This window comes from Musca vetustissima, unplaced genomic scaffold (assembly GCF_032173495.1).
Source record: "Musca vetustissima isolate MV318-11 ecotype Yass unplaced genomic scaffold, APGP_CSIRO_Mvet_v1 utg57907, whole genome shotgun sequence".
Lineage (NCBI taxonomy): Eukaryota > Metazoa > Arthropoda > Insecta > Diptera > Muscidae > Musca > Musca vetustissima.
Window position 1 is genome coordinate 228,992 of NW_026879776.1, and position 22,965 is coordinate 251,956.

At 31.9% G+C, this 22,965-nt stretch overlaps 1 protein-coding gene across 1 annotated transcript; it reads left to right on the top strand.

Moving 5' to 3' along the window:
* Positions 1–3,083: 3,083 nt before the first annotated feature.
* LOC133324931 (putative folylpolyglutamate synthase) lies at positions 3,084–6,969 on the top strand. The gene is made up of 4 exons (XM_061533754.1): positions 3,084–3,560; positions 3,640–3,819; positions 5,635–6,392; positions 6,468–6,969. The coding sequence occupies exons 1-4, from the start codon at positions 3,084–3,086 to the stop codon at positions 6,967–6,969; spliced, it is 1,917 nt and encodes a 638-aa protein (XP_061389738.1).
* Positions 6,970–22,965: the final 15,996 nt, after the last annotated feature.

A 22,965-nucleotide genomic window follows, 5' to 3' on the forward strand; every position in this document is an offset into this window, starting at 1 on the left:
AGTTTGTCCATAACATTAAGGGGTATTTACACTATGTGATTTTGTATACAGATTTAAATAATACAATTAAATGAATAAATAATGCATTTTAAATGGATTAAATGAATTTTTAAATCTTTGTATATTAAAAAAAATATACTGGAAATATCTAGGGTTACCAATGAGTATTTTTTAATAAAAAAATCCCTAAATTAATTTGAATAATGAAATTAATGAATAAATAATGAATTTTAATGGATTAAATCAATTTTTCAATCTTTGTAGGATGTGGGGGACGTATTAAATAAATTACTGGAAATATATAGGGTTGCCAATGAGTAATTTTTTTAAATACAAAATTTCCTAAATTATTTGTTTTTTTTTGTATTTACAAATAAAATTTTTACATATTTTTTGAACAACCTGTGGACATATTAGTAACAAATATTGCCATCGATATGTAGGGTTGCCAATATGTAATTTAAAAAAAATTGCAGATTTAAACAGTGAAATTAATTAATTTAAAGGATTAAATGAATTTTTAAATCTTTGTAGGCTATGGGGCCCGATTAAAAAAATTACTGGAAATATATAGGGTTGCCAATCAGTATTTTTTTTTGTATTTATACATAAAATTTGTATATATTTTTTGAAGAACATGTGGACATATTAATATAAAATATTGCCATCCACATTCAAATACTGTAATTCACATAGTCAAATAAGTTCACAAACAATGTTAAAAACTTAAAAACAAATTTTTCGATTTTGAGGTTATGTCATGTAAATTTATAATCTTTTTTAAATGGCATGAGGACATAGTATTATAAAATATTTATTATAATATGTCCTCATTGTCTAATTAGAATTAATTCAGTTCACAAACAATGTTAAAACCTTAAAAAAATCCAATTTTTGTTAAAATTTTTTTCTCAACAAATTTTATACCCTATAGGAACTCATGCAGTCGAATTATAAGAAAATCGACAAGAAAAATTATGGCAAGGAATAGGAAAGTCGGACCTTTGGGAAGACTCTCATCAGCTGGTCCATAAATAATCCTCTGTTCGTGTACGAAGGATTGCCATCCAATAAGACTATCTTAGGTCATCTGTAAATGTCTGCCTTCAGCTCAGGCACAGAAAGACTAACGTGGTAGCTGTTTCGAACAAGATCCAATCCTCCACAACGCCTGAGGATGAGATCGACAGAAGAACAGCAACCGGCCGCTAAGAAACCTTTGCATAGCTTCTCGCATGTTACGTTAGTAGCCAATAAAGATAGTGGGATAGCTGTCATTGGGAATACGAAAATCGAACTTTTTGAAAGACTCAGATCACCTATAAGATCCATAAATATTCCCATAAACTCTATAAATACTCTCCAACGTTCTTCTATGAAATACTCACTTCTGCTGGTCAATGAAATACTTTCATCAGCTAGTTTATAAATTATCCTCTGATCGGGTTTGAAAGACTGCCGTAAAAGACACGTCGTCCGGTATTCCTTCTTCTCGTCTTTAAAAGCCTCCATTCATCACGTCTATGAAAGACTCCCATCAGCTCCACTATGAAAGACCCCCTTCAGCTGCTCAATGAAATACCCCCTTTATTTCGTCTATAAGACTACCTGCAGCTCTTCTATTAGGACTCCCTTCAGTTCATATACAAATACTCATTTTAGCTCGTATGTAAAGACTCCCTTCAGCTCCTCTATGAAAGACTCCCACCAGCTCGTCTAAAGGCTCCCTTCAGCTCGACTATGAAAGATTCCCTTCAGCTTGTCTATAAAAACTTCTTTCAGATGGTCTATAAAGACTCCCATCCGCTCGTCTATAAAGACTCCCTTCAGCTCGTCAAAAAATACTCCCATCTTATAAAGACTCCCTTCGGCTGGTCTATGACAGACAGTTGGTCTATGAAAGACTCCCTTCAGCACGTCAATAAAGACTCCCTTCAGCTCGTCTATAAAGACTCCCTTTAGCTCGTCTATAAAGACTCTCTTTAGCTCGTCTATAAAGACTCCCTTTAGCTCGTCTATAAAGACTCCCTTTAGCTCGTCTATAAAGACTCCCTTTAACTCGTCTATAAAGACTCCCTTTAGCTCGTCTATAAAGACTCCCTTTAGCTCGTCTATAAAGACTCCCTTTAGCTCGTTTATAAAGACTCCCTTTAGCTCGTTTATAAAGACTCCCTTTAGCTCGTCTATAAAGACTCCCTTTAGCTCGTCTATGAAAGACCCCCATCCACTCGTCCCATCCGCTCGTGTATAAAGACGAACTCGTCTATGAAAGACTCCCTTCATCTCCTTTATGAAAGACTTCCATTCAGCTCGTCTATAGAGATTCCCATCCGCTCGTTTTTGGAAGATTCCTTTCAGTTGGTCTATAAAGACTCCCTTCAGCTCGTCAAAACATGCTCCCATCCTATAAAGACTTCCTTCGGCTGGTCTATGACAGACTCCATTATGTTTGTTTATAAAGCCTCCCTTCAACTGAAATCTCCCTTCAACTTCTATAAAAAAAAGCTCGTCTATAAAGACTCCCTTTAGCTCGTCTATGAAAGACCCCCATCCACTCGTCCCATCCGCTCGTGTATAAAGACGAACTCGTCTATGAAAGACTCCCTTCATCTCCTCTATGAAAGACTTCCATTCAGCTCGTCTATAGAGACGCCCATCCGCTCGTCTTTGAATGACTCCTTTCAGTTGGTCTATAAAGACTCCCTTCAGCTCGTCAAAACATGCTCCCATCCTATAAAGACTTCCTTCGGCTGGTCTATGACAGACTCCATTATGTTTGTTTATAAAGCCTCCCTTCAACTGAAATCTCCCTTCAACTTCTATAAAAAAAAAATATTTTAATATCGCCCATTAAGACTTCCTTCCATAAAAACCTCTCTGAGTTCCTCTTTAAAAGTTCCAATTAGATCTTCTATAAAGACTCCCTTTGGTTCGCCTGTGAAATTTATTTATTTAATTTTGCTGGGTTAATATTTATGCTCTCTCTCTTCTCTCTTTGGTTTCCCCACATTAGATTTCTCTCTCTCTCCCTACCGCATAACACAAATCTTCATATAGCGCCCATTCAAAACAGCGCCATCGAAATGTTGTTGTGGCGTCGTCGACAGTCATTCATTATTAGAACTCGTGTGCTGGCGTGCTTGTTTGGACCTGAGGCTGGCGGTCAGAGATCATCGGCATCGACTAGTAATAGTACTGGCAGCCAAATAAAACATAATAAACATCAATGTCAAAGGGAGACCACCAAACCAAGGTTGCCTATCGGTCATCAGACTAACAACAAAAGCGGTGGCGGTAAAATGTTGCAGTCTTTCGAGGAATATGTGTTCCAAACACATGACAAAAAATTCATTTCACCTGGCAGTAGCATGGATTTAGATAAGAAAACAACAACAAGGCACTTAATAACAACAAATGGTGTGTGCGGTAAAACAAATGATGATAGCAATGGTAAACTATTGTTGACTTTGAACGATCATCATGGGGGCAGTAAAAATGCTGCAGAAGAGACCACCACACAGCAGCAGCAGGAACATCATGATGTTAATTTGGATTATGAGGTAGGTGATGGTACTGAAATTTGTTTTTTTATTTTTGTAATTAAAAAAAAACTTTTTCTTTTACCAAAATTTTCTTTAGGAAGCTGTCAAAGCTTTGAATCTCCTGCAATCGAATGCCGAGGCATTGCGCTCATCATTGCATCAACGTCGTCGTTTAAATTCTTTACAAGAAACGGAAAAATATCTGCTGCGTAGTGGTTTGACATTGGACGATTTGAAGGCCTTATCGATTATACATGTGGCGGGAACCAAGGGAAAGGTAGGTGCTGGTGTTGGATTTCAAGTTATTTGGAATTTCTGTCTTTCAGTCAGTCATTAATTAATTAGTTGTAGATCGTGTAATGTCCGGTTGAGAGACAAAAAATCCACATCTATTACAAAAAGCACACAAAAGTGATTCACACAGTCTGCTGCTATTTCCGCAGAATATTTTATTTCATTACTTTTTCAGGGGAAATGTTTGTTTACCTCAGAATTTGCTGGTATTATAATGATAAGGCGTAATGATCCAATATTAGTATTTGCTGAAGGAGATTTAAAACTAAATAGTGCAAAGGTGCAAAATCAAAAATATGTGGGTGAAGAAGGAGAAAAATTTATAAATTCGGAAATCTCTAAAGGGCTCACGGAACTTAAGCTCTGCAACACATTGATGAAAGACTCCCTTTAGCTTCCAGCTCGTCTATAAATGCCCAACTGGTATCCAGACCGTCGGTAAAAGGTTCCCTTAAGCTCATTTCTAAAAGATTTGCCTCAGATCGACTATAAAACTTCTACTGGCCTTCAGCTAGTCTCTATAAGATTTACAAGCCTCCAGAACGTCTACAAAATAACTACTAGCCTCCAGATAGTCTATGAACGATTTCCGTCAGCTCGTCTGTGAAAGACTTCATACAGATTGTCGATTTAAGATTCTCTTGAACACGTCTATAAAAGGTTCCCTTCAGTTCGAGAAATACCTAAAGCTGTGAGGATGCATAAAGGCGATTATCCCCAAAAGACCTCTAGGGAACTTTCGATCGACCGAATCCCTATCATGCGTGCAGTGGCTATAAAGACTCCCTTTCAGCTTGTCTATGAAAGACACCCTTCAGCTCGTCTATGAAAGACTCCCTTCAGCTCGTCTATGAAAGACTCCCTTCAGCTAGTCTATGAAAGACTCCCTTCAGCTCGTCTATGAAAGACTCCCTTCAGCTCGTCTATGAAAGACTCCCTTCAGCTCGTCTATGAAAGACTCCCTTCAGCTCGTCTATGAAAGACTCCCTTCAGCTCGTCTATGAAAGACTCCCTTCAGCTCGTCTATGAAAGACTCCCTTCAGCTCGTCTATGAAAGACTCCCTTCAGCTCGTCTATGAAAGACTCCCTTCAGCTCGTCTATGAAAGACTCCCTTCAGCTCGTCTATGAAAGACTCCCTTCAGCTCGTCTATGAAAGACTCCCTTCAGCTCGTCTATGAAAGACTCCCTTCAGCTCGTCTATGAAAGACTCCCTTTAGCTCGTCTATGAAAGACTCCCTTTAGCTCGTCTATAAAGACTCCCTTCAGCTTTTTTCTACGACCCACCAAAGGCGTGGATTTCTAAGAATATTCTTAATGGCCTTCAGCTCGCCTCTGCAACATTGTTTATGAAGTCTTCCTTCTCTCTTCCCCCCAAAAATAAAGTCCCTCCTCCTCCTTCTCCAATTTTCTTATCACCCTGCAATGCAAAAAAAAAAAAAAAATCAAAATAATTGCATCGAAATGCGATCATTGGCATTTTGGAATAGACACAATTTTTTCTGCTTGGGTGTATGTACATATAAAAAAATCTATTTGAGCTCCGATAACCCTGGGTGACCACACATAAACAACAACAACAACAAAATAGAAAAAATAAATAAATACTAGTTTGTTATCGATTTAATCAAAAATAGTGCCAATCATAATTATGGGAATATTTTTGGAAAACTTTTTTTGGTGTGGGGAGATTATTTACCACCACACACACACACATACATATACATACCTTTATTTTTAATATATACAAAAAACCGGTATGGAATTAATTTTTCTTCTTATCTCTTCTATTTTTTCTAGGGTTCAACCTGTGCCCTGGCCGATTCCATACTACGTCATTATGGTGTCAAAACTGGATTTTATAGTTCTCCACATTTGGTATCGCTGACGGAACGCATACGCATAAATGGTCAACCCATATCGAAACAAAAATTTATCCACTATTTTTGGCCGGTCTATAATCGCCTGAAGGCCCAGCAGGAAAATGAAACGGATATGCCAGCCTATTTTAAATTCCTTACCATTTTGTGTTTCCATGTCTATTTGGCCGAAAAGGTAGATGTGGCCATTTTGGAAGTGGGCATTGGTGGGGAGTTGGATTGTACAAATATTGTGCCGCATAGCAAAACTGTGGGCATCACTTCGCTGGGTTTGGAGCATACAAATTTATTGGGTAATACCCTTAAGGAAATTGCCTGGCAAAAGGCTGGTATTATAAAGCCGAATTGTCAGGTTTATACCTCCGTACGACAGCCAGAATGTTTGGAAGTTATTAAGACAAGGGCATCGGAGAAAAATGCCACCTTGCATATTGTACCGGAATTTGAAGAGTATTTTGGAGAAGACCATCAACAATTGAAAAATAGATTTAATAATATTACCCTGCTAAATGGTTCCTTGGCTCTGCAATTGGCCTATGATTGGTTAAGGCAAAATCGTAATGGTTTCTATAAACATTATGCGGTAAATAAGGCAATTCTAAGTCCTGAGGCCTTGGAGGGTTTGGTGAATTGTGTGTGGCCAGGCCGTTGTCAGGTGGTGGAGTTCTATAATTACAGGTAAAAAAAATATTTTTAAATTATTTCAAACAAAATAATAAAATAATTTTTTTCTCTTCCCCCTCCCCCCTCCAGCATGCACTTGGATGGTGCCCACACTGTGGAAAGTATGCAAGTTTGTGGCAATTGGTTTGCCCACACCACACGCAACAGCCGCAAACCGAAAATTTTACTGTTCAACACCACCGGTGAACGTGATTCGAAAAATCTCCTCAGCATTTTACACAACTACAGTCATTTCGATATGTTATGTTTTGTACCGAATATTGCAACGACGGCACAAAATCAAGATACCAAATCGGTTTTACATTCGCATGTCGAACAATTGAAACGGACACAAATACACCTGAACAGTTGGCGGGAACTTTGCCAGGAATCAGAAACCGAAAGGAATGGTCAACATCAAGCGAAAACATATACCACCGTAATGTCATGTTTTGAAGATATACGAACGATTTATGGCACACAAAAATTGGATATTTTAGTTACCGGTTCCATACATTTATTGGGTGCAGTTATTTTAACCTTAAATCAGTTAAGTGGGGAGTTGGGGGCATTGGAGGGCAAACTTAATTAGGTTTAAGAGAGAAAAGAAGGAAACATTTTAGAGTTTTAAGATTATGGAATTAATATTTTTTGTTTTTTTTATGAATTGTAAATATGTTATTTTTAGTTGTTGTTTTTTTTTAATTTTATTAAATTATATAATATAAAGTATATAAAATATTAAAAAATATAGATATAAAATAATTAAATTTTGTTGGCAAAAGTAAGCCCATAAATGTAAGCACATTTTTCATCTTATATATAAGAGCTACAGATTTTTGTTTTTTGGAGACTAATAGTGAAATTTGATGTAGAATATTTTCTCCATTGACACCAAGTCCCTACAATGCAGATTTGAGAGAAATATTGGTCTTTTTTGCGAAACAATATATCAATTTAACCAAAATTGTATTATTGTGATATATTACAAAATTTTTAACCCTATTTTCATGATCTATATAAAAGCTACAGATTTTTGTTGTTATGAGACTTATAGTGAAATTCGATGTAGAATATTTTCTCCATTGACACCAAGTCCCTACAATGTAGATTTGTGAGACATATTAGCCATTTTGCGAAACACTATACCAATATAACCAAAATTGTATTGTTGTATTATTTTACAAAATGGTTAAACATTTTTTATGGTCTATATAAGAGCTACAGATTTTTGTTGTTCGGAGACATATAATGAAATTCGATGTAGAATATTTTCTCCATTGACATCAAGTCCCTACAATGTGGATTTGAGGGACATATTGGCCTTTTTGTGAAACACTACACCAATTTAACCAAAATTGTATTATTGTGATATATTACAAAATGTTTAACCATATTTTCATGATCTATATAAAAGCTGCAGATTTTTGTTGTTTGGAGACCTATAGTGAAATTTGGTGTAGAATATTTTCTCCATTGACATCAAGTCCCTATAATGCAGATTTGAGGGACATATTGACCTTTTTGCGAAACACTATACCAATTTAACCAAAATTGTATTATTGTGATATATTACAAAATGTTTAGCCATATTTTCATGATCTCTATAAGAGTTGCATATTTTTGTTGTTTGGAGACTTATAGTGAAATTCGACGCAGAATATTTTTTCCATTGACAATAAGTCTCTACAATTCATTTTTGAAGTACATATAAGCCTTTTTTCTAAACACTAAATATACCATTTTTATGGTATATATTAGAGCTACAAATTTTTGTTGTGCGGAGACCTATAGTGAAATTTGATGTAGAATATTTTCTTCATTGACACGAAGCACCTATAATGGAATATTGAAGGACAAATGGCCCATATTTGTAAAACATACCAAAATTAACCGTATTTATTTGATGATTTAAAAAAAGCTCAAAAAGAAATCCTTATTTTCCAAATATTTATTAGAGCTACCGATTTTCGTTTTTCGGAGACTGTTAGTTAATTTCGGTGTAGAATATATCTTCCATTAACACCAAGTCTATATAATGGAGTATTTGGAGACAAATGCGCCTCTATTCGGGAGTCATATCAAAGTTGAGCAAATTATAGGATTTTGTTATAAAGATGAAAGAGATGACCCTATTTTAGGAATAAATATTTGACTTACAGATTTTTGTGGTTCTGAAACTTATATTAAAATTTGATGCGGAATATAACTACCATTGATACCAAGTCTCTATAATGGAGTATTTGGGGACATATGGGGTCTTTTTTAAAAGACTTATGCAAATTGAAAAAATTAAAGGATTTCGTAATATAGGCCAAAGAGATGGCTCTATTTTCCGATTATATATTAGAGCTACCGATTTTTGTTGTTCGGATACTCATAATGAAATTTGATGTAGAATATTACTTCCATTGATACCAAGTCTATATAATGGAGTATTTGGGGACATATGGGGGTCCTTTTCAAAAGAATTACCCAAAATTTTACAAATTTAAGGGATTTTGTTACATAGTTACATAGACCAAAAGTGGTGACTCTATTTTCCGATTAAATTTGAGAGTTACAGATTTTTGTTGTTCGGAGACTCATAATGAAATTTGATTTAGAATTTTTCTTCCATTTACATCAAGACTGTATAAAAGAAAATTTGGGGATATTTGGGCTCTTTTTAAGAAGACTTACCAAAATTGAAAAAAATCAAAGGATTTTATTATAAAGGCCAAATAGATGACCCTATTTTCCGATTAAATTTGAGAGGTACATATTTTTGTTGTTCACAGACTTATATTGAAATTTGATTTTGAATATAACTTCCATTGATAACAAGTCTCTAAAAAAAGTATTTGGTAGCATATTGGCTAGTTTTGAAATGATTTAACAAAATTGAACAAAAAATTCAAAAGATTTTATTATATAGGCTAAAAAGATGACCCTATTTTCCGATTAAATTTGAGAGCTACAGATTTTTATGGCTCAGAGACTAATATTAAAATTTGGTGCTGAATATAATTTTCATTGATGCCAAGTCTATATAATGGAGTATTTGGGGACATACGGGGTCTTTTTCAAAAGACTTGCCCAAAACTGAACATATTTAAAAGATTTTGTAATATATGCCAAAGTGGTGACCCTATTTTCCGATTATATATTAGATCTACCGATTTTTGTTGTTCGGAGACTCATGATGAAATTTGATGTAGAATATAACTTCCATTGATACTAAATCTCTATAATGGTGTATTTGGGGACATATTGGGTATTTTTCAAAAGAATTGACCAAAATTGAAAATTAAAAAAAATTTAAAGGATTTTGATATAAAGGCCAAAAGATGATCCTATTTCCGATTATATATTAGAGCTACAGATTTTTGTTGTTCGGAGACTTATATTGAAATTTGAATTAGAATTTTTCTTCCATTACCACCAATTGCCTATAATGGAGTATTTGGGGACAAATTGGTCTCAATTTGAGAGACATATGAAATTGATCATTTGTTTTTTTTTAATATTTATTTATCAATTCTTAGATCATTGAACTATTTCTTGCCAACATTCAAATTTTTGGCTTCATGTTGCACACACACAAACACACACCAATATAAGTATCAGTTAAAAATTGACACCTGATACGTGATATAATTTTTCATCGCATAAACAAATATGTAAGTAGGTCAATAAACAAAAAACATCGATATTATTTAGCTCTAGTTATCGACATTTCAATTCTTTTTTTATGTGTATCAAATCAATTGATTTATTTGAAAAACAAAAATTGAAAAAAAGAGAGGAAATTGTATGTAATGTTAGTTTTGAAATCCTACGCAAGGGTAATTAATAATGAGTTGGGGTGAGGATTGTGTGTAACAAAGGGAGAAGTTGGAAGAAATATTTTTTTTTTATTTCAAATATTTCCCCTTAATAAATTTGAAACATAATATATAAAGTTTTGTATATATAAATAAAATTAAATTAAAAAAATATTTATTATCAAAAACGAAACCACAACTTGAGTATCCAATAGTATTTGATGCGGAAAATTTTAATAAGCATTTGTACCAGCCAGCCAACCTGCCTGCCTGGCTTGGCTGCCTTAATGATGATGATGATTATTGTTCGTTTGATTGCAATTTCAAATATTTCTATTTGTTTTGTTTTTATTGTTTAATTTTAAATTGTATGTGTGATTTGGAAATCGAAGACTTCAAATGCAACTAGAAAAAAATAAATAAAATAACAACAAAAAGTAAATAATAATTGTATTGCCCACTAATACAAAGTTGTTTGTAATTTACTGCATTGTCAATATCCATGGTGGGCCGCGGACGAAGACACTTACTTGGCTCCTCGTCTTGCCAGGCAAGTGTGATTGTCATACCATCCATCCATGTTTGTTACTGCACATTTTGTTAGTTATCAATGGTGGTTGTGGTTAGTGGCGTTGATGCCATTCTTTTTGCGGTAGCAAAAAATGGCAACAACAACAAATTGAAAATTTAGAAAAACAGATTTTGTTGTAGGGAAAAAAACCTCAGCTAATTTGTTTGCTTCAAATGAAATCTGAAATCGAATCGAATTATGTGATGGGGAATTAACGGGAATTTTGTGGTCGAAGACATGAAAATGATAACCACGTTTCCATGAAAAATATTGAAGCTACAGATTTTTGTTTGGAGGAGGCTTATAGTGAAATATGATGTAGAACATTTCCTCCATTGACACCAAGTCCCTGTAATGGAGTTTTAAGGGACAAATTGGCCTCTAATCGAATGACATAACAAAATTGGCCAACATTATAAGAATATGTTATATAGCCAGAATTGATAATCCTATTTTCATGTTATATATTAGAGCTATCGATTTTTGTTGTTCGGAGGCTTATAGTGAAATTTGATGTAGATTATATCCTCCATTAACACAAAGTCCCTATAATGAAGTATTAAGGGAAAAATTGGCCTCTTCTCGAAAGACATAACCAATTTGGTCTCAATTTTAAGGTTAGGTTTTATTTCCCAAATAAGCAATCATATTTTCCTGATATATTTTAGAGTTACCGATTTTTGTTGTTCGGAGACTTATAGTGGAATTTGATGTAGAATACATTCTTCATTGACACCAAGCTCCTTTAATGAAGTTTTAAGGGACAAAATGGCCTCGTTTCGAAGGCAAGAATAAAATTGACCAAAAGTATATTATTTTTCCATATAACCCAAAATAACAACTACATTTTCGTGATAAATATTAGAATTACAGATTTTTGTTGTTCCGAGACTAGTAGTGGAATTCGATGTAGAATATTGCCTCCATAGACACCAAGTCCATATAATGGAGTTTTAAGGGACATATCGGCCTCTTTTTGAAAGGCAGACCAATTTTGGTAAAAATTGTAAGGTTAGATTATATTGCCCAAATAGGCAATCATATTTTCCTGATATATATTAGAGTTACAGATATTTGTTGTTTGGAGACTTATAGTGAAATTTGATGTAGAATATTTTCTCCATTGACATCAAGTTCCTATAATGGAGTAATAAGGGAAAAATTGGACCCTATTCGAAAAACATAAAAAAATTGACATAAACTTAAGTATATTCTATATAGATTAAAGTTACGACCTCATTTTCATGATATATATTAGAGCTACAGAATTTTGTTGTTCGGAGACTTATAGTGAAATGTTATGTTGATTACATCATTCATTGACACCAAGCCCCTATAATGAAGTATTAAGGATCAAATTGGCCTCTATTCGAAAGGAATATCAAAATTGTCAAAAATCATACTTTTTTTGTTATGTATCTCACATAGATAGCCCTATTTCCGTTATTAATATTAAATCTATATATTTTTGTTGTTCGGAGACTTATAGTAAAATTTTATGTAAAATATTTCCTCCATTAACACCAAGTTCCTATAATGGGACATTAAGGGAATAATTGGCCCCTTTTGGAAAGTATCATCAAAATGGATCAAAATTATATTATTATGTATATAGTTTAAAATTATGTCCTCATTTTCGTGATATATATTAGAGCTATGGAATTTTGTTGTTCGGAGACTTATAGTGAAATTGTATGTAGATTACATCCTCCATTGACACCAAGCCCCTAAAAGGGAGTCTTAAGAGAGAAATTGGCCTCTATTCGAAAGTAATATCAATATTAATCAAAAGTTATGTTATTTTGTATATATGTCAAAATGATAACCCTATTTCCATGGTAAATATTTGAGCTATCGATTTTTGTTGTTCGGAGACTTATAGTGAAATTTGATGTAGATTACATCCTTCATTGACACCAAGACCCTACAATGCAGATTTGAAAATCATATTAACCTTTATTTGAGCAACCATGCCAAATAAACCATAATCGTAATATTTTTATGTATTCCAAAATGTTAAACCCTATCTTTAGGGTATATATTAGACCTACAGATTTTTGTTGTTCGGAGACTTATAGTCAAATTTCATGTAGATTACATTCTTCATTGGTACTAAGCCCCAAAAATGGGGTATTAAGGGTCAAATTGACCTCCATTCGAAAATAATATCAAAATTTATCAAAATTCTATTATTTTGTATATAGTTCAAAAGATAACCCTATTTCCATGGTATATGTTTGAGCTACAGAATTTTGTTGCTCGGAAACTTATAATGAAATTGTATGTAGATTACATCCTTCATTGACACCAAGCCCCTATAATGGAGTATTCAGGGCACAATTGGCCCCTATACGAAAATAATATCAAAATTGATCATAATTATATTCTTTGTTATATATCCCACATCGATAACCCTATTTCCATTATAAATATTAGAGCTACATAGTTTTGATGTTCGGAGACTTATAGTGAAATTTGATGTAGAATATTTCCTCCATTAACATCAAACCCCTATATTAGAGTATTACGGGACAAATTGGCCCCTATTCGAAAATATACTAAAGTTGACCAAATTTGTGTTATTTGGTTATATATCGCGAATAAATAACCCTATTTCCATGGTAAATATTTGGTGTCCTTCATTGACACCAAGCCTCTATAATGGAGTATTCAGGGCACAATTGGCCCCTATTCGAAAATAATATCAAAATTGATCATAATTATATTCTTTGTTATATATCCCACATCGATAACCCTATTTCCATTATAAATATTAGAGCTACATACTTTTGATGTTCGGAGACTTATAGTGAAATTTGATGTAGAATATTTCCTCCATTAACATCAAACCCCTATATTAGAGTATTACGGGACAAATTGGCCCCTATTCGAAAAAATACTAAAGTTGACCAAATTTGTGTTATTTGGTTATATATCGCGAATAAATAACCCTATTTCCATGGTAAATATTTGAGCTACCGATTTTTGTTGTTCGGAGACTTATAGTGAAATTTGATGTAGATTATATCCTCCATTAACACCAAATCCCTATAATGGAGTATTAAGGGACAAATTGGCTCCTATTCGAAAAAATAATAAATTTTACTAAATTTGTGTTTTTGGTAATATATTCCGAACAAATAACCCTATTTCCATGATATATATACGAGCTCCAAATTTTTCTTGTTCGGAGACTTATAGTAAAATTTAATGTAGAATATATCCTCCATTGACATCAAGCCCCAATAATGTAGTATTTAGGGCCGACACGACATATAAAAAATTACCCTTATTTTTTCCAATCTTTAACTAATTATTTTCTTTCAGTGTTTTGTTGTTGTATCTTCTTCAAGCTTTTGGAAGCAAAAGCTTGAGAGAGAGTAAGCTAAATTCCAAGAGCACGTTACGACTTGCATTGCTGCTTGCTTGGCATGTTATCTTTTTTACCTTAGTCCCGGCTATGGCTTAGTGAATGTCTTAAAGCTAGTGCTAGTCTTCGTTTGTCGCTACGCAACGAACATCACTTGGAGTAGTCCAAAGACGCATGCGCTCTTAAACGTTAGTTAGTTACGTTCGAAATTGTTGTTATTTTTGTCGTATTAGTTGTTGTTGTTTTTACTTTTAGAGGTGTTGTCTAAGCGCGTTTCGGTTACTTGCTTCGCTGTTTCGCCGTTGTAAAAGCTGCATTTACTGCATTCAATATTGTGAACTGCATTGCACCAGAACTTGTCGTCAGTATAGTGTTCGGCTGTGAAGAACATTCGCTGAATATCGGAAAAAGAAGCGTAAAATAAAATTGTAAACCCACAAAACTTGAAGATTTCGATTTGTTTGATTTTTTTGGGGAATACAACTTTGTAGTTGTTTTTATTTTTTAGTTGCAGTTTTTTTTTCTTTTTTTTCGTGAGTGAGTCCGGTTTTTCGACTTTTTTTCGTGGCATCGTTGTTGTTGTGGTTTGAAAATCGATAAAATACCAATACACTTTTTCTCTATTTTTTTGGTGGATTTTTTTTTGGTTTTCCAAATAACTTGTCCCTAATTGAAACGGCTATCCCCCGACATATTGGTGCCTCTTGAGAGGAGTGAAAAAAAAAACAACGAAACAAAAAAGTGAAAGATTTTCAAATATTCCCATAAATCGAAAAAAAGATTTATGAAAAAAAACAAAAATATTGATTAATGTGTTTGTTTGGTTTAAACTTAAAAAAATAGTTTAACATTTGTTAATTAACAAAAATCGTGTTTGAAAGTCCCCTTTTACAATTTATAAAAAATAAATCGGGAGGCGGGCCAATAACTTAAAACACAAAAAAAAAAAAATTAAAAATAAATTTTATTATTTAAAAAACGGAATTCGAAAATACATAAAATTTTCAATATTTTAAATTGTGTTATTGTGTAAAAAAATAAATCTTTAATTTTTAAATCTCTTACAGTTTAAAACGAACCAAGTGTCTCTACGTACAATTAAAAGCCATCACATTCTATTGGGATTATTAATTGAAAATATATTTAGAAAAAATATAATTTTTTTCCTACGAGACTTGTTAAAAAAGGTAAGTGGAAAATTAAGAATTTAAAAAAATAATAAATTTTAATAAATATAAATATTAAAAAAAACCTAAAATTCGAAATAAAAATCTTAAAACAAAATTCCTTCAAAATTTTTCCATTGTCGTTTGTATAGAGCCGAATTAGTACCTCTAAACTTCATTGTAGGGACTTGATATCAATGGAGAAAATATTCTAAACCAAATTTCACTATATGTCTCGGAACATGAAAAATCGGTAGCTCTTATAAATATCATGGAAATACCGTTATTATTTTGTAATATATAAAAATAATATATTTTTGATAAGATTTTAGCAAGTTTTTTTTTTCAAATAGGGACCTATTTGTCGCTTAATTCTCCATTGTAGGGGCTTGGTATCAATGGAGGTATTATTCTACATCGAATTTCACTATATGTCTCCGAACAACCAAAATCGGAAGACCTAAGATATATCACAGAAATTCAGGTTATGTTTTGGGCTATGTAAAATGTATACAATTTTGGTCAATTTTGATATTTCCTTCAAAAGGGTCCAATCTGTCCCTTTATACTTTATCATAGGAACTTGATGTCAATGGAAAAAATATTCTACATCAAATTTTAGCATAGGTCTTCGAACAGAAGAAATTGCTAGCTTTAATAAATATCGTGGAAATGCCGTTATTATTTTGGGGTATAGAAAAAATATGAAAATTTCGATTAATTTTGATATTCCGTTCGAATATAGGCCAATTTTCCCTCAATACTTCATTATAGAGACTTAATCTTAATGGAGAAAATATTCTTCATAAATTTTCAATATTAGTCTCCGAACAATAAAAAACTATAGCTTTAATATATATCATGAAAATACCGTTATTATTTTGAGATATCTAAAAATAACTATTTTGTGACAATTTTGGTATATCTTTTGAATAAGACCCAATTTGTCCCTTAAATTTGCATTATAGAAGCTTGTTGTTAATGGAGCAAATATTCTACATTAAATTTCACTAGAAGTCTCCAAACAATAAAAATCTGTAGCTCTAATATTAATCATCGGAATCTCGATCTAATTTGGCTATATAGAAAAATATAACATTTTTGGACAATTTTTTGTATGTCTTTGGAATAGGGGCCAATTTGTCCCCGAATTCTTCAGTATAGGACATTGATCTTAATGAAGAAAATATTCTACATCAAAATTCACCATAAGTCTCCGAACAACAAAAATGTATAGCTCAAATATAGGTAATGAAAATACCGTTATTAAATTGAGATATATGAACAAATTGGTCAATTTTAATATACCTTTCGAATTGGGGCCTATTTAACCCTCATTGCAACATTATAAGGGCTTGGTATTAGTGGAGGGAAAATTCTACACAAAATTTCACTATAAGTCTCCGAATAACAAATATCTGTAGCTTTGGTATATATCATAGAAATCCCGATAGTATTTTGGCTGTACACAAAATTATAACATTTTTGGTCAGTTTGAAATGTTGAAATGTTTTTGGATCAGGGGTCAATTTCTCGCTTCATTCTAAACTGTGGGGGCTTGATCTTAATGGAAAAAATATTCTACATACGAATTAACTATAAGTCTCCGAACAACAAAAATCTGTAGATTTACTACGCACCATGGATATCCCTATAATGTTATGGCTATGTACAAAATTAGTTAATTTTTTTGTGAATTTAGTACTTTGTTTGAGTATGGATCATTGTCCCTCAACACTCCATTATAGAGGCTTGGTGTTATTGGAGAAAATATTCTACACAAACTTTCACTATAAGTCTCCTAACAAGAAAAATCTATAGGTCTAATATATATATATATATATATATAATGAAAATACCGTTATAAAATTGAGATATATTAAAAAAATTGGTCAATTTTGATACTCCTTTCGAATTGAGGCCTATTTAACCCTCGACATTGCATTATACAGGCTTGGTCTTAATGGAGGAAATATTCTACATAAAAATTTACTATAAGTCTCCAAACAACAAAAATCTGTAGCTTTAGTATATATAATGGAAATATGTTAATCATTTTGAGCAATATGAAAAATAATATTTTTTTGCTCATTTTAAGGCATTATTTTTGAATGGGGGCCAATAGGTACCTCTATACTCCTCTATAGGGGTTTGAGGTCGATGAATAAAATATTCTACATAAAAATTCACTATTAGTCTCCGAACAACAAAAATCCGTAACTCTAATATATATCATAAAATTTTAGATATTATTGTGGGCTGTGTAAAAATAATTATAGTTATGGTCAATTATGTACGTCCCTTTGAATGGCGACCAATTTCACACTCTGTACTTCATTATAAGGGCTTGGAGTTAATGGAGAAAATATTGTACATCAAATTTCATTATGAGTTTCCGAATAACAAAAATCTATAGCTTCAGTATATACCATGGAAATCCCGATAATGTTTTGGCTATGTACAAAAATAAGTAATTTTTTGACAATTTTGTATTTATTTTGAATAGGAATCATTTTGTCCCTCAATACTCCATTATAGAGCCTTGGTCTTAGTGGAGAAAATAATCTACATAAAATTTCATTATAAGTCTCCGAATAACAAAAATCTGTAGCTTAAGTATATATAATGGAAATATGCTAATCATTTTAGGCAATGTGAAACATAAAGCTTTTTGCTTATTTTAAGGCATTACTTTTGAATGGATGCCAATAAGTACCTCTATACTCCTGTATAGGGGTTTGATGTCAATGGAGATAATATTCTACATCCAATTTCACTATAAGTCTCCGAACAACGAAAATTTGTAGCTCTAATATCCGTCATGAAAATACCATTTATATGTGAAGATATATAAAAATAATTTAATTTTTAGCCAATTTAGTATTAATTTTGAATATGGGATCATTTTTCCCCCTATACTCCATTATAGAGGCTTGATCTTAATGGAAGAAATATTCTACATCGAATTTCACTATAAGTCTCGGAATAACAAAAATCCGCAGCTCTTATATTTATTATGGAAATATGCTTATCATTTTAGGCTCTACAAAAAATAACTTAATTTCCCTTAAATTAGTATGTCTTTCGAATAGGTCCCAAATTGTCGCTCAATACTGCATTATAGGAGCTTGATGCAAATAGAGAAAATATTCTACATAGAATTTCACTATAAGTCTCTGAATAACAAAAATCTGCAGCTCTACTATATATGAGAAAAATTAGGGTATATTTTTTCGGGTTATTTAAGAAAAATGTATTATATTGGCTCAATGTGGTATGTTCTTCGAATATGGGGCCATTTTCTCCCTCTATACTCCTTTTTAGAGGCTTGTTCGTAATGGAGCAAATATTCTACATGAAATTTTAGTATAAGTCTCCGAAGAACAAAAATCTGTAGCTCTAATATATAACATGAATATACCGTTATTATTTTGAGACATATAAAGAACATGTAATTTTTGGTCATATTTGGTATGACTTTTATATATGGGCCTATTTGTCGCTTAATTCTCCATTATAGAGGCTTGGTCTTAATGAAGACAATGTTCTATATCAAATTTCACTATAAGTCTCGGAACAACGAAAATCTGTTGCTCCAATATATGTCATAGTAATTCCGATAATATATCAATGATATTTAAAAATAGTTAATTTTTGGTCAATTTTGATATTCCTTTCAAAAGGGACCAATTTGTCACCCTATACTCCATTATAGATGTTTGATGTCAATGAAGGAAATATTCTACATCAAATTTTACCCCATGTCTCCAAACAACAAAAATCTGTAGGTTTACCATATATGATGGAAAATATTATTACAAATTTGACTATATACTAAATTTTTGTTTTTTTGGTTCAAAATTTGCTATATTTCAAAAATGTGTCAAATTCTCCCAAAAATCTTTAATTTTGGAGATTGGTCTTAATGGAGAAAATATTCTCCATCGAATTTCACTATATGTCTCTTTGCAGGAGAAACAGGTATTATTAATATTTATCAAAGAAATATTATTAACAACTTTGAAATTTTTTCCAAAAAATAAAAAAAATATTTTTTTGATTTCATCTTCCCTTTTATGTCATCTTTATTAAATTTTTATTTCTTTCTCTATTTCTCCTTATTTGCCATATTTCCATTTTAATATAAAATCGAATTTTTCAAATTTAATCCCATCATTCGATTTGAAAATGTTGACTTAATAAAGATTTTACGTAAAAAAATGTGTTGTTGGTTTATCAACTAATGGCTTGGCTTGGCAACCATTAATCAATACAACCCACCTGTGGTCAATAATTAGCAGCAGCAGCATCTTCTTCTTCTTCAACATCATCGTTATTATCTTCATTATAAAATACAAAAAAATTCTTTCATAAATAACTGTGCCATATACAAATTAAAACTGGTTCACAGATTTTCGTGGATATTCTAATAAGAAATCACGTGAAAAAATTCTCCATCTCCAACTATTTCTCAATTACAATTAAATTTTTTCTCTTACTGTATGTGGTCATAGCTGTTTCCTGATAATTTTTCAATTATTATTAATTTTTTCTTCAATACAAAAAACAGAAAAAATCAAAATACAAATTATTAAAATATTTCTTAAGGCCTCCTAGCTGCAAAGATGTGAATGGTGGACCAAGAAAAAAATTGTTATCTTAATGGTTTGTGTTTTGCCAATACAAGCAAATCCAGTTTCCACCTGTTGGTGGCAGCAAATTTTTGCAATATTTTACTGTTAAAATATCTAAAAAACATCTACCAAATAAGAGACGCAAAACAAAACAAAAAAAAAAAAAATAACAACATGTCTGCAAAAATTACTGCCTGCCATAAAACCTGTCCGCTCCTCAATGGATTGCAGGCGAAAAAAAAAATTAAAAAAAAAAATCTTTAAGAAATCTTGAAATCTTTTTTTTTTTGCAAGCTACCACACAGAGACACTTTGCTATTTAATTCTATGCATACAAATTATATGAAATTGCATATTACGACAAGTATTTGCATTCGCAATTTACCCGTTTAGGTGTAGAAATAAAAATTAATTAAAAAAATAAACTGAAAAAAATTAAATTAAAAAAATAAAAAATACAATACAAAAATTTATATATATATATATATACATATATATATGTATGGTTCATTAAACAAATAACATAATTGGTTTAAGTTGATATTCCTTTCGAATATGGGTCTGTTTGTCCCTCAATACTCCATTATAGCGGCTTGGTCCTTATGGAGCAAATATTCTACATTAAATTTCACTATAAGTCTCCGAACAATAAAAATCTGCAGCTCTAATTTTTGTCATAATTATACCGTTATTATTATGAAATATATAAAAATAGTTGAATTTTTGGTCATATTTGGTATGACTTTTGAATAGGCACCTTTTTGTCCCTCAATACTCCATTATAAGTGCTTGGTCTTAATGGAACAAATATTCTACACAAAATTTCACTATAAGTCTCCGACCACCAAAAATCTATAGCTCTAATATATATCATGGATATACCGTTATTATTATGAGATATATAAAAGTAGTTGCATTTTTGGTCATATTTGGTATTACTTTTGAATAGGAACCATTTTCTCGCTATATACTCCATTATAGAGGCTCGGTCTTAATGGAGAAAATATTCTACATCAAATTCCAGTGTAAGTCTCGGAACAACAAAAATATGTAGCTCTAATATATAACATGAATATACCGTTATTATTTTAATATATGTATAAATAATAAAATTTTTGATCATATTTGGTATGACTTTTGAATAGCAACCATTTTGACCCTTTTACTCCATTGTAGAGGCTTGGCCGTAATGGAGGAAATATTCTACATCAAATTTCACTATAAGTCTCCGAACTATAAAAATCTGTAGCTCTAATATTAAATGCGATCATACCGTAATTATTTTGAGACATATAAAAGTAATTAAATTTTTGGTCACATTTGGTATGACTTTTATATATGGGCTTATTTCTCCCTCTATACTTAATTATAGGGGATTGGTCGTAATGGAGAAAACATTCTACATCAAATTCCACTATAAGTCCGCGACCACCAAAAATCTATAGCTCTAATATTAATCCTGATTATACCGTTATTATTTTGAGATATATAAAAATAGTTGTATTTTTGGTCATATTTGGTATGACTTTTGAATAGAGACCAATTTGTTCCTCAATATTCCATTATAGGGTCTTGATGTCAATGGAGCAAATGTTCTACACAAAAATTCACTCTAAGTCTCCGAACAATAAAAATCTGCAGCTTTAATATTAATCCTGATTATACCGTTATTATTTTGAGATATATAAAAATAGTTGCAATTTTGGTCATATTTGATATGACTTTTGCGTATGCGCCTATTTGTCCCTCTATGCTCCATTATAGGGACTTGGCCTTAATGGAGTAAATATTCTACATCGAATTTCACTATAAGTCTCCGAACAATAAAAATCTCTAGCTCTAATATATAACATGAATATACCTTTATTATTTTGAAGCATAGAAAATTAATTTAATTTTTGGTCATATTTGATATGACTTTTGAATAGGTACCATTTCGTCCCTCTATACTCCATTATAGGGTCTTGGACTTAATGGAGCAAATATTCTACATCAAATTTTACTATAAGTCCCGGAACAACAAAAATATGTAGCTCTAATATAAACCTTGGTAATTCGGATAATATGTAGGATTTATACAAAAATTGTTAGTTTTTGGTCAATTTTGATATTTCTTTCAAAAGAAGCCAGTTTGTCCCTCTATACTCCATTATAGAAGCTTCGTCCTAATGGAGCAAATATTCTACATTAAATTTCACTATAAGTTCCCGAACAAAAAAAATCTGTGGCTCTAATATTTATCACGATTATACCGTTATTATTTTGGGATATTTAAAAATAACTGAATTTTTGGTCATATTTGGTATGACTTTTGAATAGATACCATTTTGTCCCTCTATGTTCCATTATAGGGGCTTTATGTCAATGAAGGAAATATTCTACATCAAATTCCACTATAAGTCTCGGAACAACAAAAATCTATAGCTCTAATCTCTATCATGATTATACCGTTATTATTTTGAGGTATGTAAAAATAGTTGCATTTTTAGTCATATTTGGTATGACTTTTGAATAGAGACCATTTTGTCCCTCAATACTTCATTATAGGGACTTGATGTCAATGGAGGAAATATTCTACATAAAATTCCACTATATGCCCCCGACCACTAAAAATCTATAGCTCTAATATATATCTTGGTAATTCAGATAATATATCGGTTATATACAAAAATAGTTAATTTTTGTTAAATGTTGGTATTTCTTTCAAAAGAAGCCAGTTTGTCCTTCTATACTCCATTATAGCAACTTAGTCCTAATGGAACAAATATTCTACACAAAATTTCACTATAAGCCCCGGAACAACAAAAATCTGTTGCTCTAATATTTGTCATGATTATACTGTTATTATTTTGAAATATATAAAAATAATTGCATTTTTGGTCTTTTTTGGTATGACATTTATGTATGGGCTTATTAGTCCCTCTATACTCCTTTATAGGGGCTTGGTGTTAATGAAGAAAATATTCTCCATCAAATTACACTATGAGTCTCCGAACAACAAAAATCTGTAGTTCTAATATATATCATGAAAATACCGTTAT